General features: G+C 37.8%; 1 protein-coding gene across 4 annotated transcripts in view; it reads left to right on the top strand.

Annotated features, from left to right (window-relative positions):
* Positions 1 to 4,954: 4,954 nt before the first annotated feature.
* The window catches only part of slc12a7b (solute carrier family 12 member 7b), a 58,838-nt gene continuing 48,786 nt past the window's right edge, over positions 4,955 to 15,006 (top strand). For 2 of the 4 annotated variants that reach the window (XM_043226589.1, XM_043226585.1), the window contains exon 1: positions 4,956 to 5,154. In XM_043226589.1, the coding sequence (XP_043082524.1) occupies positions 4,998 to 5,154 (157 nt within the window). In that variant the 5' untranslated portion in view covers positions 4,956 to 4,997. Of the gene's footprint in view, positions 5,155 to 15,006 lie in introns of all 4 variants that reach the window. The other 2 variants (XM_043226586.1, XM_043226588.1) reach the window with 2 other exon arrangements.

Genomic DNA, 15,006 nt, shown 5'->3' with positions numbered 1-15,006 from the left:
ATGTGGTGGGAAATACCACTAGGAACGGATGAATTCCACTCGGAATAAGGGATAAGGCGTTGATCACGTGATGAGTAAAGCATTTTCTACGGGTTCTCTAGCTGGGTGGCTCGCCATCTCAGGATCACAGTTTAAACTCAGTCTCGGAAAAAAACCCTGACCAAATCCGGGGGATTTCAACAATTAATCAACCGCATACAATCTCACAGGTTTCACGATCGCAATCAGGGATGCACGTGCTCTCTGCCTGCAACAGTGCGTCGCATATCAGTGACGTCATACTTAGCGCGCGTCTTAGGACAAGCGTTTTGCTTCAGTTAATAATTATTTAAATTATTTTAAAGTTTCCGACAACACAGCAGAACAACTTTGAATATAGATATGATTGTGCGTTTCAGCTTTTATATAATAAAAAAAATAATTGTGAATTATATTTATTCTATTCATTATCATCACATTTTTTTGTCAGCTCATTTCTGACCTGGGTTACAAGTGTTTTGTAAAGTACGACTATAGCCGTTAATAGGAGGTGTTTTTTCGACTTCATGAGGTGCTGCACAAGTTTCTTTATATTACGAGAGGCGATCCTGCAAGAATAGGTTAAAAAATGTATATAAAATATATATAACATGTAAAAGCGCAATAATTTATCATTTCATTTAAATAGCGATTTTTTTTAAGTTACTTTAGTAATTAGTTACTTTAAAATTACTATTTGTGAGAAGTAACTAGTAACTATAACGGATTACTTTTTCAAAGTAACGTGCCCCACACCGACGATGACAGGCGCGATACGACACTGTCATTACTTTTAACTCCTGCTAGAGGGCGCTTAACTTAACGTAAACTTAACGTAAATATATGTACTTGCACAGACGACCTATAGGTTGGTTTTTTTGTTGGAGGACAGGCTGAGAATACAATCTATTAATACTAATAATCACAAAAGTGGTGTACGTAACATTTTTTGTTGAGATATCTTATTAGCTATAAATTTAGCACATTCACGTAAAGATAGAAGACAAGGTTTGAGATCACAGATGATCAGGGTCACCAAAAGACCTCCATCATCAACGTTTATGGGTTTTCTTGCTGTTCGGTCTTTATTTGGCAGAGATATTGCTTTTTACACACTAAACCTTGACAACTGCTACCGCTGAGGAAGAGGACGATGAAGAAAATGAGCAGGGACCGGATCAATCGTGATGGCAGTTTTAAAGGAATGAAGCCATTGTTCAGGTTTCTTGAAACAATACAACGCTCTACAGTGCTCTTTCTGACGAATCTGTGTAAATGGCAAAAATGCAACGGCGCTAAAATAGTTTCGCTTTCAAGGAAAAGTGTTTGTCTCATAAACAGCAGCAAATCTCAGGCAGTTTCCAGGGAGACTTTTAGCTCGTTTCCTTTTGCTAAGTCTTTAAAGCGCGCGTATTCAATATTTCTAAACGAATAAGTAAATAAAAATAAATAAATAATACTTTAAGATAAAAAGATTGGGATTTTTTTTACATTGTAAAAAATGTAATTCTCTGAGTTTGTATTTGACAAAAATAATCATAAAAATTAATAAATAAATTATATATATATATATAGTAAATGTAAATAAGAAAATGTCAATTAAGGATTTATTAACATTATTAAAATATTGCATAAAACTATATATCATGTCAAAGGATCAGAAATTATTCCTTTGGATAAAAATCATGTGCTAAAATTCTGTTTAGAGACTTAATTTTTATTAAGCACTGTCACCTAGTGGCCGTGAAGAAACTGTCGAGCACATGTCTTCAGTTCATCGTTCGTAGAAAGTTTGTGCTTCACGTTTGAGTTGATTTCTCTTTGAAATGTTTTTCTGTGAAATATTACGTTTTCTCCGTGAGCGTAATGCTTCCTCTACAGTATTTTCTGTCACCCTAAACCTACTCTACTCCTAAACCTTCTCTTCACAGAAAACTATAGGCATTTTTACATTCCCAAAAAAAAAAAATAATAATAATAATTCTGTATGATTTATCAGCTTGTTTCCTAATGTACAGATATACCGGTTGCTGGACAGACTGAATCATGCATTATTTTATTATTTTACTTACATTAAGTGTTACATTGAACCATTTACTCACGGTGTGTGCGATAGCAGTTCAAATCAAATCAATTCTAATTCTAATTTTATTTTATTTGTCACATGCACATACATACATGGTACGACATGCAGTGAAATGCTTTTTACAACCGTAAGTAAAGTAAGTAAAAAGAAAAAGAAAGAAGAAAAAGTGCAGGCATTATAAATAAGAGATAAAAATTAAAAGGAATAGGAAACAACTTTTAAGAAATATATAAAAGAGTATATAAAAGAAGAAAATAATGATTAAAATAAATAAATAAATTAAAAAAAAAAAAAAAAATATATATATATATATATATATATATATATATATATATATATATATATATATATATATATATATATATATATAAATAAATATATATATAAAGAAGAAGTGTACAAAGTATAAAATATAAAGTATAAAGTGGCTGTTCTTGTATTATTCACTATATATTTACTTTATATCTGTCTCATACGATTGTAAGTCATTTTGTCTGTCGTGTTGTGTATTGTGTTTATTGTACTGACTATGTCGGTCTTTTATTTATGTCTGCACCGTTATGATCATTAAGCATTGGCCTCAATCCACTTTTGTTCTGCTGTACACTTTAGTGTGTGACTGAATGACTTTAAAAGCATTTAAACTTTGATCTCGGGTTGATAACAGCAGGCGCAGGCGTGTTTTAGATGGCTTTTACATCCTTCTTAGGAACAGCTTACACTGTAAAAAAACCAATTGTTTCAGCTTAAGAATGAGAAACTTGAGAACGAGAAATTGAACCTCTATTGTCTGGAGGACAAACAGTCGGCGTGTGTGGAGTGTGTCACTTCACAACAACACATCAGTCACACACTCAGACGACGTTTCATCCCGTAAGGTTTATTTCTGATGAATAAAGCTCACAATCAAAGTCATAACCATCTTAGCAATCCGCCTTCTCACCTCAGCAAATGAACTCGGGTGAAGGCAGACAGCCTGATTAATATTCATGAGCTCACTCACCCGCTTCAACATTATTTCAACCTGAGCCCAGACCTCACAACTCCAAACAAACCACGTACTTGAGGTTTATGCAGCTTCATTAGGCGACACGATATCCTCTGAAAAATTAGAGAAGGCTCCAAAAAGTTAGAGTGCTGAACATCAAGTCCTGTTTTTCCATCAAAGCTAATTTCTCTGCAACACATCTTTTTTTATGCCAGTGTCGCTAGAACCATGATAACTCAATCTAATAATCTAATGGAAATCCTGCCCGATACCGTCTGCAGTTCGGATCGAACTGTGATGAAATACGATAACTGTACAGCGTGCGCCGACAGATGCCAGCAAACACGTCAAAAATATACATAACAAAGACGAAGAAGGAGAAGAGGACGCAGAAATATGATGATAAGATTGAGCTTTTGTCCCTGGTCATCCTTGATTTTCTTGTTGAGAAGCTGAAAAGGCCAAAGAGCATCGAGAAGAAATCAGGAGAAGCAAAACAAGGATGCTTTGGATGCCGACACTCATCCAAAAACAAGTCCTTAAAATCATATAAGCACTCAAGACTTGAACTATATATCCTCACACGGATATTTTCTGATTTTTGTAGTTGCTACCTGCTAAATGAAACCTAATTAGACGAGATGAGCACGAAATATTGAAATGTACCATGACTAAAATGTGTTTATGGACTGTATGGATGTCCATTATTCTGTACAGGGTTTCTTGTCGGAATCAAAGCCGTCCATTCTTGACCCCGGTGTGTGTTGTGTGTCGCTCAGTAGCAGCATGTGAACCATCCCGTCCCTTAAAATAACCCACAGCAGCTGAAACAAAACCTGAGAGACCGGAACAGTTAATGCTGACGACTGAACTCACAACAACCGAATAAAACGAATACAGCACGCGTTATATGAGGGCACAGCAAAGACCCAGCTCGTGCCGAATTCAGAGTTAAAGCTGACCCGGGTCAGACTTGTAATAGCTGTAAAAACATTTCAAAACGAGTCAAAGTCAACTGAGCCAGAATCATCATTAAAAGCACATATGCATATCCTCTAGATACGTGTTACTCGTCCATATCTATGTGGGGGAAAAAATGTGAAACATAAAATGAATGTGAATGAAGCCGCGGGCTCGTGTGAAAATGAGTTTATATTAGACGCACATCTATATAAATCCAGAAAATTAAACACCAGCTGTCTGATGTGTTCGCTGTTGATAAATAGCTTGTCCCGTTCACAAACAATGAGCTTAATGACAAAAACTACAGAACAAGTAACACAAAAATAGACTCACGAGCAAATAACTACGATAGAGCATATGTTTATTGATTTATTTGTCTCTAAAGAGAAATCATTGGTCTCATAAGCAGCCATTCTTGATCAGGAATATACAAACCGTTTCCAGGGATAACTGTTGCTTGTTAAATCTTTCAAATATAAATATAGATATTTTTTAAACAAACAAATAAATTTTAAAAATACTTAAAAATACTATAAAATGCATTTACATTATTAAAAATATATTTTTAAAGAATATAATTCTTATATAATTAATATTATAAATAATAGAATAATGTTTTAGAACAAAGACATTAGAGAATTGTGTTTCTTAAATTTTTTTTTTAACTCATTTCTTGATTTCTTAAAAAAATTTTAATAGCCTACTTAAAAATGAAAAGGAATAAAATCTAGTTACTTGGACTTCATTAATGGGACAAAACCCGATCTAGATCTAATGGGTCTGTGGTTTATATGAAGCCAGGATCGCCTCTCAGCCAATGAGCGCGGCGCGTTCTGCGCGCATTCGCGCGTCGGTGCGCGCGCGCGCTCCCAAACTGTCAGATTAGCGGCGATGAATCACGGGCGTTATCCGTCTGATCCCTGAAGTTCGGGTCCGAGCAACATGAGCGAGAGGTTTCGCGTCGTGCCGGTGGCGCACGCCGACGAGAGCGCGTCCGGAGACGCGACGGACGGAGACTCCGCGTTCGACGCCGGTGCCGGTGAGGAGCGGCGGGGATCGGTGCCCATCCTCCGGTACAGCAGAGAGCCCAACAAATACGGTGAGGCGACTTTAGAAGCGTCGGCGTTATCACTCACGAAGAGCCGTTACGCCGATAGCGTCGCGCGCGTCGCGTCACTCGCGCGAGGTACAGCGTAAACAAACCGAAAGAAAGCGCGGAGAGTCGTTTAAGCGTTAATAAATTAATAAACCGACTATTGTCTGGTCTAGTTTCGCGCGACACGTTGTTTATTGCGGACGGTTTGTTTTTACGCGGGTCTCCCTCGGGAGGTTTAATTCCCTCGGGGCCGTTAACGTTTTGTGGTTTCCCAAACGTTGCGAAAACGTTAAAGGAAGGTTTCCTTAAAGTCCAACGGTAACTGAAAACTAACGTTAGCCGCTAGTTTAAGTTAAATGAGTGTCCGGTAACACGTGTTTATTGAAATGTCTGACATGAATCAAAGGAGTTGAGTGTTACATAGCACGATAAAAACAAACGAGGTGTTTATTTCAGTACTCCTAAGTTTATTTTAGCTGCCAGTTTAACATTTATCTTTATAGACTTTATTCTCATTAATATCACTGTGTTGTTTAATCTTACTAACTTTTTGAGCACTTTCCCACTGAGAACCTCTCAGATTTCTACCTGGTTGGCATCTTCGTTACTCAGAAAGTTGCCCGGTGTATCATCAGCCTCAAAGTTTTCTTTCCCTTACAAACATTGCCGTGATAATCATAGCCGCAGCTCTATAAAAGCTGGTAATGTATCACCAGTGCCCTTAAAATTCAGAAATTAATGTTTTTCATGCGACGTAACAAAATGAAAATGGATTTAACTTTAGCGGTGATCGTGTTTTGTTTTTTTGGGCTATATATATATATATATATAATTTCTACTTTTAAATCTTTTTGCATTAAATTGCTGTTTGGTTGCATTTACAGTACTCTATAACTTAAATAAGCGGGGTCTGCTGGCGAAGCCTTTCCGTAAAACGCTCTTTTAGTTTGCATCCTCGTAATTCGCTCGGCCTTTATTATTCCGATTTTGTCGTGTTTTTTGGTCCCGAGCGAAACGCGACAGTGATGCTTTACGATTCGCGAGGCCCTTTTTTGGCTTTACACGACTGCCTGATTTCAGAGGCTTGTCTAGACGTGTCTTGGGACACTTTTCGTGCTCAGCTGTCTTCATTAATCACCATGACACATCTGTTTGTTTCCCAGCAACCTACATCTGAAAATACCAACAAAATGATTTACCTGAGCGATACGGGCCTCTTATAGTCTCTCTTTGCTCTTTCGTTTGTTTCATAAAGGAATATATAACCAATTGCATTAATGTAATGCACGTCAGGTCTTTATAATAGACACCCTTCATTAAATTTAGCCCTCTTAAAACCTTTGATTACTACTTAAGAAGCGGTCACGCAGTCTATAAAGAAATGTGATTGTGAGAGCCGATCTTCTGCTGAAGGTCTGAAGCCCTTAACAAGGTCCAGGTGATCCAGAGACAGCACTTACTTGAGGTGCGCTAATTAAATATAGGCTACTACAGAATCGAAGTTCGACATCTTGTTTCAAAAGTTTTGCTTGGTTGTAATCACATGAAGGCTATATTATGTGCTTTTTAAAGCCTCCCAATGCATCGAGCTGATGCTAAGAGCGGACGCATTAGCGACACGCGGGTTTCATTCGTTGGCGTGTGAAGAGCCTTGCCTTCAGAGAAGAGCAAATGGGAGTCATCTTCCAGATGGTTGGGCTGGGGAGCGTTGGATTGGGTTACACAATCATTACGGGAGTCGGGAACATCTCTATTCATATGTGCTCTCAGGCTTTACCCCCGGACCCAGAGCGATGCTGGCCAGTTGCTTAAGTTGCTCCTAAACATCACGCAACGTTGAGGTCCTGCAGACCCCCGAGTTATACGAGATAAGGCCGCGCATCCGAACCAGACCCGATGCCGAGACCTTGTTCCAAATAACGCAGGCCGACGATATTGGGTTATCGTTTTAGGAACATATTGCAGCAAAAAATTTCATGCAAAAAGAAATAATCCCTTTGTCTAGGAAACGGAGATGTTCCAGGTTAAATACGAAGTGGAATATTGTTGATTACCGCAGACTGTAATAACGTGGGCTCCCATAGTTTGTGCAAATAAAAGACATCGTCGATTGTCGTGTGCAAAAACTAGTGTTTTTCATTTGATGTTGATTAAAACGGAGAATTTCCAGCATGTTTGTTATTCAGAAAATCAGAAAGAGACTGCAAAGGTGCCTATTTTTGAACGATTTACATTACAACACAAACTATGCATCTGTAAACGTGTATTTTATTTGCATTTCTATTTTTATTTGTACGCTACTCCAAATATGTACAAAATATATTCGGTCCTCAAAAAAAATTCCCTTCAAAAGAGCAGTAAAACAAAATAAAAGCAGTATTTAACCTGGAACTGTTTTTTTCAGTCAGAAGGTTGGCCCTTCATTTTACAGACATTTCTATTAATCCTAAAACAAGCGTAACCTTCCATATTAATAGCGCTCTATTGTTTTCTAAACGAATGTTAATGTTGCCTTATTTGATGTACAAAATATATTCGGTCCTCAATTAAAGAAAAAACCTATTCCCTTCAAAAGAGCGGTTAAACAAAATGCAAGTAGTATTTAACCTGGAATAATTGTGGCCATATGATACCGTACGCTTAGTAAACATCACATGATATTTTTGCAAACACACCATGCTGAGTTAACAGATTTCTACAGCGTTCCCGAAAGCGTGTTTTTCGAAGCGTGTTTCATACGCGGTCAGAGACGACCCCGGAAGCTCTCAACCGTTCGGTGATGATAATATAACTTGGATGAGACAAGAATGCGCTCATTTTCTGCTGTTTAACGGAGGTTTCTGCGCCACGGCTGTGTGTTTCCACGTCCTGCTGTGGTCTCGGTGGCTGGAGGTCGTGTCTCAGGGTCAGGGCGGATGAAAAAGAGAATTATTTTTATTTAGCACATTTCTCCGTCAGGATACTGTGAACAGCTGACTCAAGTAACCCTGTTCTATTTGCGCTGGCTGTTTGTCTACACCAGTTTCTGTGCACCAATATTTCCAGTCGCCAAAGCAGAGTTTCTTTTTTTCTCTTCTAACGTATAAACAATGCGTGCCATGCAGTTTGTTTCTGTGCTTCTGGGCAGCAGTAATTAACTTTAGAGTTTAGGAGTGATTTGTAGTTTTATCGCTCTAATTGGCATCATAAGATGACCATCGTGTGACTTTGTGCTCTTTTTCAGACGGTTGTTTTGTTCGGGTTCCATCTCTGTTTAACTGCTTAACTAAGCAGCATTTTAAAGCTTCATGGCATGCTTCTGATGGGAAAAAAAATATATTTTATGACTGCTAAACTATTAAAGTATTTATAATAATAATAATAATAATAATAATAATAATAATAATAATAATAATAATAATAATAATAAATGATAATAATAAAAATAACAACAACAATAATAAAAACAACAACAACAATAATGTTTTTTAGTTGTGTGTTTGTAATTTTCTTTTATAGTATGTTGCCTTGGTAACTAGTTTTTTTTGTTTTGTTTTGTTTTTTTTATTTTAGATTTAGTTAATAATAATAATAATAATAATAATAATAACCCTACTAAACATAGTTTATTTAAGGAATGATTCTAAGCCAACATCGCTGAGCACTCGAATACAGAAATCCCAGAATGCACTGCAAATAATACTATTAACCTATGTACATTTGATCTAATACTGGAAATATCACTAAAATGTTCAATGTGCACATTGTGGAAAGCTCGAGTAGAATTGAGCTTCATGCAAATGAGCGTTGTGAAACAGAGCTACTGTTTTCCTCGTGTGTGTTTTTTTTCCACTGCTTTTTTTGCAGACACGCTTAAAGCACAATCACTGCGTGACTCATCTCGGCCGATCTGAGTTAATTTTTCTGTGAGAAGTTCCTCGAACTCAAACAGGGTTCCTCTTCCTCGCTTCCCATCAGCCCCGTGCTAAAGAACAGTGCGCCCTTGGCTCGAGTCTCTTGTTTCTCATGTCATCACACCCCGTCTCTCAAACATTGCTCAGGCGTTGAAAGTAGCAGGTGGTCTCTTAATGCTAAATAAACTTTGGCAGTTAGAATCAGTTTGGTGTTATATCTGTGTTGGCGTTTTGGGGACACAGAGCACATAAATGTTTAAAAAAAACATGTTTGAAATATGCAAAATGTATATGCCTTACTTTATTCCTCAGAGAGGTCAGGTAGACTATTTTATGCTAAATATCTAAATTTTAATATGCACATAATTAAAATAAGGTTTATGTGTAAACGGAGCGCAGTTTCCATGTTTGAAAAATTATAACCAATAAATATTAATAGAACTTTGACAGAGGATGTTCACAGAACGTCATGAAAACAATATATATATATGTGTGTGTGTGTGTGTGTGTGTGTGTGTGTGTGTATATATATATATATATATATATATATATATATATATATGAATATCAGAGTCCACACTATAATGATAAAGGTACAGAGAAACAATATGGTTGGAATCATTTTCAGAAAGTTTTTTCCAGCTGATGAAAGACATAAACCTTGACAGCCGTCCTGTTCTCACAGGCTCAAGAATAAAGTGGCAGACTCTAATATTGTTATCTTTATACTTCTTTATCGTGCTTGGTGTGAACGGGTCTCAGCGTTCTAGCGAGGGTCTGTCAAAATGACCAGCAAACCTCTTTAGCAATGTTAATAAAACATTCAATCAATGTTATCCGGAGGAAGCCGAGACTCTGACTTAAGAGCTAGTTTTACCAATTAACATTTAGTAATCCAATTTACCTTTTCATAACTAAGTTTTCAAAGTTCTGAACTGTCTTGAAGGGGAAAAAACTTTTGAGACCAGTCTAAAGACTTCATGCAGCCGGCCCCTGATCTGGATATGTCTGGATATACACAAAACATTATTTACACATAGTTTCTGGACCTTTTTTTTTTTTTTTTTTTACAACTAACTACTTGTTTCAGAGAACATTCTAATAATGTGTGCAAAATTCCAAAGTGGAACACTAATTTAATTTTCTGCAACGTTCCATAAACTAAACATTTAAAAACTTTCGTAACTAAACGGCTTGATGGTGTCAATAATTAAATACAAAATGTCCCGCGTTTTGCAAAATTCCTGTACGTTCTAAAGGAGGAAATGAGGACGTAGTAGGAACAACTGATGACAAAATGAAATATTTGTGCGAACGTCTATTTTTAAACGCGCCTCTTTTTCTAATTCTGCTCCGTATGGGACATCAATCATTCTTACTAGGAAGGGATTGTGAGTCAGGTCTGGCGGTCGCTGAAGGTGATAAACCTCCCGATTGTTTAGATAACGCGTGCTGCTGGCATCGTGGGGGTTTTTGTTGGCCTTGTGTTTGGCTCAAGCTCCCTTTTCAGGGCATCTCACGGACACCAGGATCAAACGACACTCTTGGATAATCTAGAATGCTTCAGATATTTGTCTTCTGCCGCAGAAGGGCAAAAAAAGCCGTCACCCGATCCCGTGGCGTACGAGGGACAGCTGAAGGAGAAGAGGTCATCCGCCCTGACATTTGAGATGGGTTTCTCTGCCAGAACGGCCGAGCGTCTGTCATCACCTGCTTACAGTCGCTTCGTTTTAGAGCGAAAACCTCTGCCAGCCTCCACCTGTTGACTGTAAAGTGTTGAAAGTCGTTCATAGTAATTATTCTGTACGTGCCGAATGGATTAGTGCAGATTCCTCACGTGTTAGAGGAGCAATGGCGTGACATTTTAAGATCCCTCCGGTTTCCGTTTTTAAGCTTCCTGCAATGCTTGTACATTCAAGTCCGTTTTAGAATCAGTGACATGCATCGGATGGGGGTGAAAATCTGCTGTAATAGACGTGTGTGTGTGTGTGTGTGTGTGTGTGTGTGAACTAATACTCCTTAGTTACAGTTAGTGTGAAGTTACAGTTAGTCTGGGTCCGATTAAACTATCGAATGACCATTATAGATGAAAAATATAATGTGATAAATGAGACATTATGGGTAAATAGTGTAAAATAAGTGTTTGTAAATTTAATGAAAATAAATTACATAATATTTACTGCGATATTTAAAAATAAAACGAATAAAGAATTGGAAAAAATTTACATTTTGTACATTTTGAAAGTTGTTTTTTTTTTCTCAGTCAGAAGGTTGCCTCTTCATTTTACAGACATTTCTATTAATCTTAAAACAAAATGCAGTAAAGTTAAAATCAACACATAACCTTCCATATTAATACTGCTCTATTATTTTCTAAACAAATGTTAATGTTGCCTTATTTGATGACAGCTGGTTACCTGAAGTAAAATGAGATAAGATTTTTGTATTTCTATGTTTATTTTATTGTTAATTTTACTGTATTTCAAGCAACACACTTTTTTTTCCGATAAACAATAAAGATTGTCACCTACTCTCTCAATTTTAACACAAAAAAAACCTTGACCACAAATATCCATCGACTGCTAGTTAAAGCATAACTAACTAAAATTGTTTGGTTCTCTCTTAGTGCCTAAACTGGACTAAATGAGTCTGTTTGTTTGCTCTAGAAATGTAGCATGGAAATATTACTGCAGGCCTAAAGAATCTTTGTGTAAAACCTTGTCAACAAGTGGAAAGTTGGGTCTTGTAGATGTCATGATGCCAGGAAAAGTTTCTCTGCATTCACTGTGGACTAACCCTGTACTGTTGATTGGTATAAAGCCATCAATCTGACTGGATTGCCATGCCAAACAAGCACAAACAATCATATAGAAAATGTTTAGATGGTCGCTTAAATTTTCCGAAGAGCATCAGCAGGTGGCAGCACTTTTCTTCCCGATGCTTTGCTACATAACAGCTTTGCAATATCAGCGCACTTGTTTCTTCTGACTTCAACTAACGACAGTTTCCAAATTGTTCCGAGTGAACGTACAGAGCACGCTTTTTAGTGTTCAATGTTCACTCGATGCTGTGATGTGATCTACTCGGGACTGGAGGAAACAACCTCTCTTACTTCTCATTTCAGTTGGTGAACATTTAAATGATCTTACATATAGTAAAAAAAAAAAAAAAGGGTTTTACTGTAAAAATATTTTTTTACACTATTTGTATGTTTCTTCCTGGTGATCTGCTAATATATATATATATATATATATATGTATATGTATGTATGTGTGTGTGTATATATATTCATGTATAAATATGTGTATATATTTATGTGTGTGTGTGTGTGTGTCTGTGTGTCACACGTTCATACATACACACACACACACACACACACACACTCACATACACACACATACACACACACACTCACACTTTCATACATACACATACTCACATACACACACACTCACACTCACATACATACACACACATACATGTATGTATATATGTTTGTGTGTGTGTGTGTGTTTTATTTGAGTGAGTGTTGATGTGGTTGTGTTGTGTCTTTCTCAGTGGTTGTGATTAACCTCATGCCTCTGATTCTACTTTAACCTCTATATCTGTTCTGACCACCAGCGTGACTCACGGTCTGACATCTCGAAGCACAGTCTCACAATAGCCCGTGTTTGTATTTTACGTCGGTGTCTGTGCAAGATTTTACAGTTTATTTATCGATTGCTTTATGCGTCACAAAGGTTTTACACGCAGCCTAGTCTTCAAAGAGCAGGAAATGAGGCCCGGACGAAACAAATTCAGCTTCATAAATGAACTCAGCTGGACGTCTAAATCGCGCTGTTTCTGACCGGATCTGAAAACGCGAGGCTATGGTTGATCTTACCTGCCAGAACACAGTATTTGGGATTAGCCAGTTGGAGGAAGTACGTTTCCTTCCAAAAACTGAACGTCCTGTACAGTAGTTTGTATTGCTCACTGAATCCAAAAACCCACAGCTTTGGACACTTTGCCATTTTAAAGGTCGTGGCACAGGTGGAACCAATTCATTAGAACAAATTCCTGGCAGCTTTAACACTTTCCTGTTCTTTACTCATTTCTGGGGAACCTAGAAAGAACAGATGAGTTTTCTTTCTGGACAATAAATGTTAATATCTGAGGAACCTCACAAAAAAAGCTGCTTTGCGGCGAAAGAAAGTTCTTCAGATTATAAAAAGTTAAGAGATGGTTCTTTATAGAGCCTTTGTGGAACCAAAAATGGTTCTTCTATGGCATCACTGTGAAAAAAAACTTTAATTTTTAGGAGTGAACCGTGTTTTGAGATGCCTTCAAGGCAAGATAGCAAGATAGTTTGTTTTTATGTCTTTCAGGTTTAAGTCTCAGATAGTTGTGGCCTGTTCAGATGAACATGTATAGGAACACAAAGTCCATTATAATTGGAAATTCCTTACGGTGATAACCGAGCGAAACTCGCTCACCTTTCAGCTGTTATGTATTCAGTCTCTGTCAATTGTCGTATCAGTGAGAACACAGATATTGCTAATGTTGCTCGGTGCCTTACAAAAACTTCGCTGTTATGCGTTATGTAACCAATATGCTGGTTGGTATTCATGAACCATAAACCCAAAATTAAAATTTTCTAGAAATGTTCTCACCCTCGGGTCACCAGTGATGTAGATGAGGTTAAATTTGGATAAGAAGTGTGTGCTCTACGGTGAATGGGTGCCGTCAGAATGAGAGCCGATGAATGGCAGCTGTTCACCCAGAAAGGAAAATTCTCTCATCATTTATCACAGATCTAGATGTGTTTTGGTAATTGTTCTGCCGAACACAAAGATATTTTGGAAGGAGTTTGTAGGTTGTTTTGGTTCACCATTGACTTCCATTGTAGGAATAACAAAATACTACGGAAGTCAGTAGTGACCCAGAACCGCCTGATCACAAACTTTATTTAAAATATCTTCCTTTGTGTTCGACATCTATTTGAGGGCGAGTAAATGATGACGTAATTTTCATTTTGGGGTGAACTACAACTCCTTGATCCATAATAACCCTTCCTCCGAAGAAAAAGTACATTTTCCTGTTGTTACATCAAAAACCACCCACTTATTTATTTAGAGCCGCTTTGGATTGATCTATAGAGCAGAATTTCATCTAGAAGGGACCGTTTCAAGCCAAAAATAATCCTAATGATTTGCTTCTTACAAGCACATAGCGTTGGAGGGGTTGTGATGTTTTTATCTCTTTCATTCCGACGGCACCCATTCACATCCATTGCTGAGACTCCGATGCGACGCTACATTTCTCAGAATCTGATTAAGAAACGACCTCATAAACGAATGTAAACTTTTAGCTGAACTATTCCTTAAACTCCGTCAAGGTTCAGTTGTGAGTAATGCGTGTTGCAAAAGAGAACCGCGTCATGGCGTCCCTGAACCTCGGTGTTTTTGGTCCGTTAGTCAGCCCGTGTTATTTTTATCGCTCGGTTTGACCGTTGAATCCTCGAGTGTGTCTGTTCTGAGCGCTGCAGTGTAATTCAATCTGAAGAGCTCGACTCCCAGCACACCCTGAACATAAGAGCATCCTTTGTGTGAGTGCGGCTTCGCATTAAACCGGTGCCTTTTGGTCTTTCTAGGAGAAACGAATGGCCCACACGTCATTTTTGGCAATGAGGAATGTGGAATAAATCACATTACTGATGTCTGCGCTGACTTCCTCTTTGCTAATCATTTATGGCTCCGGTTTGTTCCCGCAGACATGAGTTATTGCTCAAATCGTGGGTTGTTGAGGAACGCTGCGCACCATTTTAACCTGCTGTACCAGACGACAGGTGAAAAACATAGTATGTGGGGTTTGTGTGGTTATCTGGAGCGATTGCGCTATCAGGAGTCTTGTATCCCCTTTTCACAAGAAATATTGACAGAACTTTCAGCCACTTTCAGATAAGTTTCCCGGCCGAGCCGCT

The sequence above is a fragment of the Puntigrus tetrazona genome, chromosome 24 (genome assembly GCF_018831695.1).
Source record: "Puntigrus tetrazona isolate hp1 chromosome 24, ASM1883169v1, whole genome shotgun sequence".
NCBI classification, from domain to species: Eukaryota; Metazoa; Chordata; class Actinopteri; order Cypriniformes; family Cyprinidae; genus Puntigrus; species Puntigrus tetrazona.
Note: the sequence above shows the minus strand (reverse complement) of the source record. Positions and strands in the feature narration are given on the sequence as shown.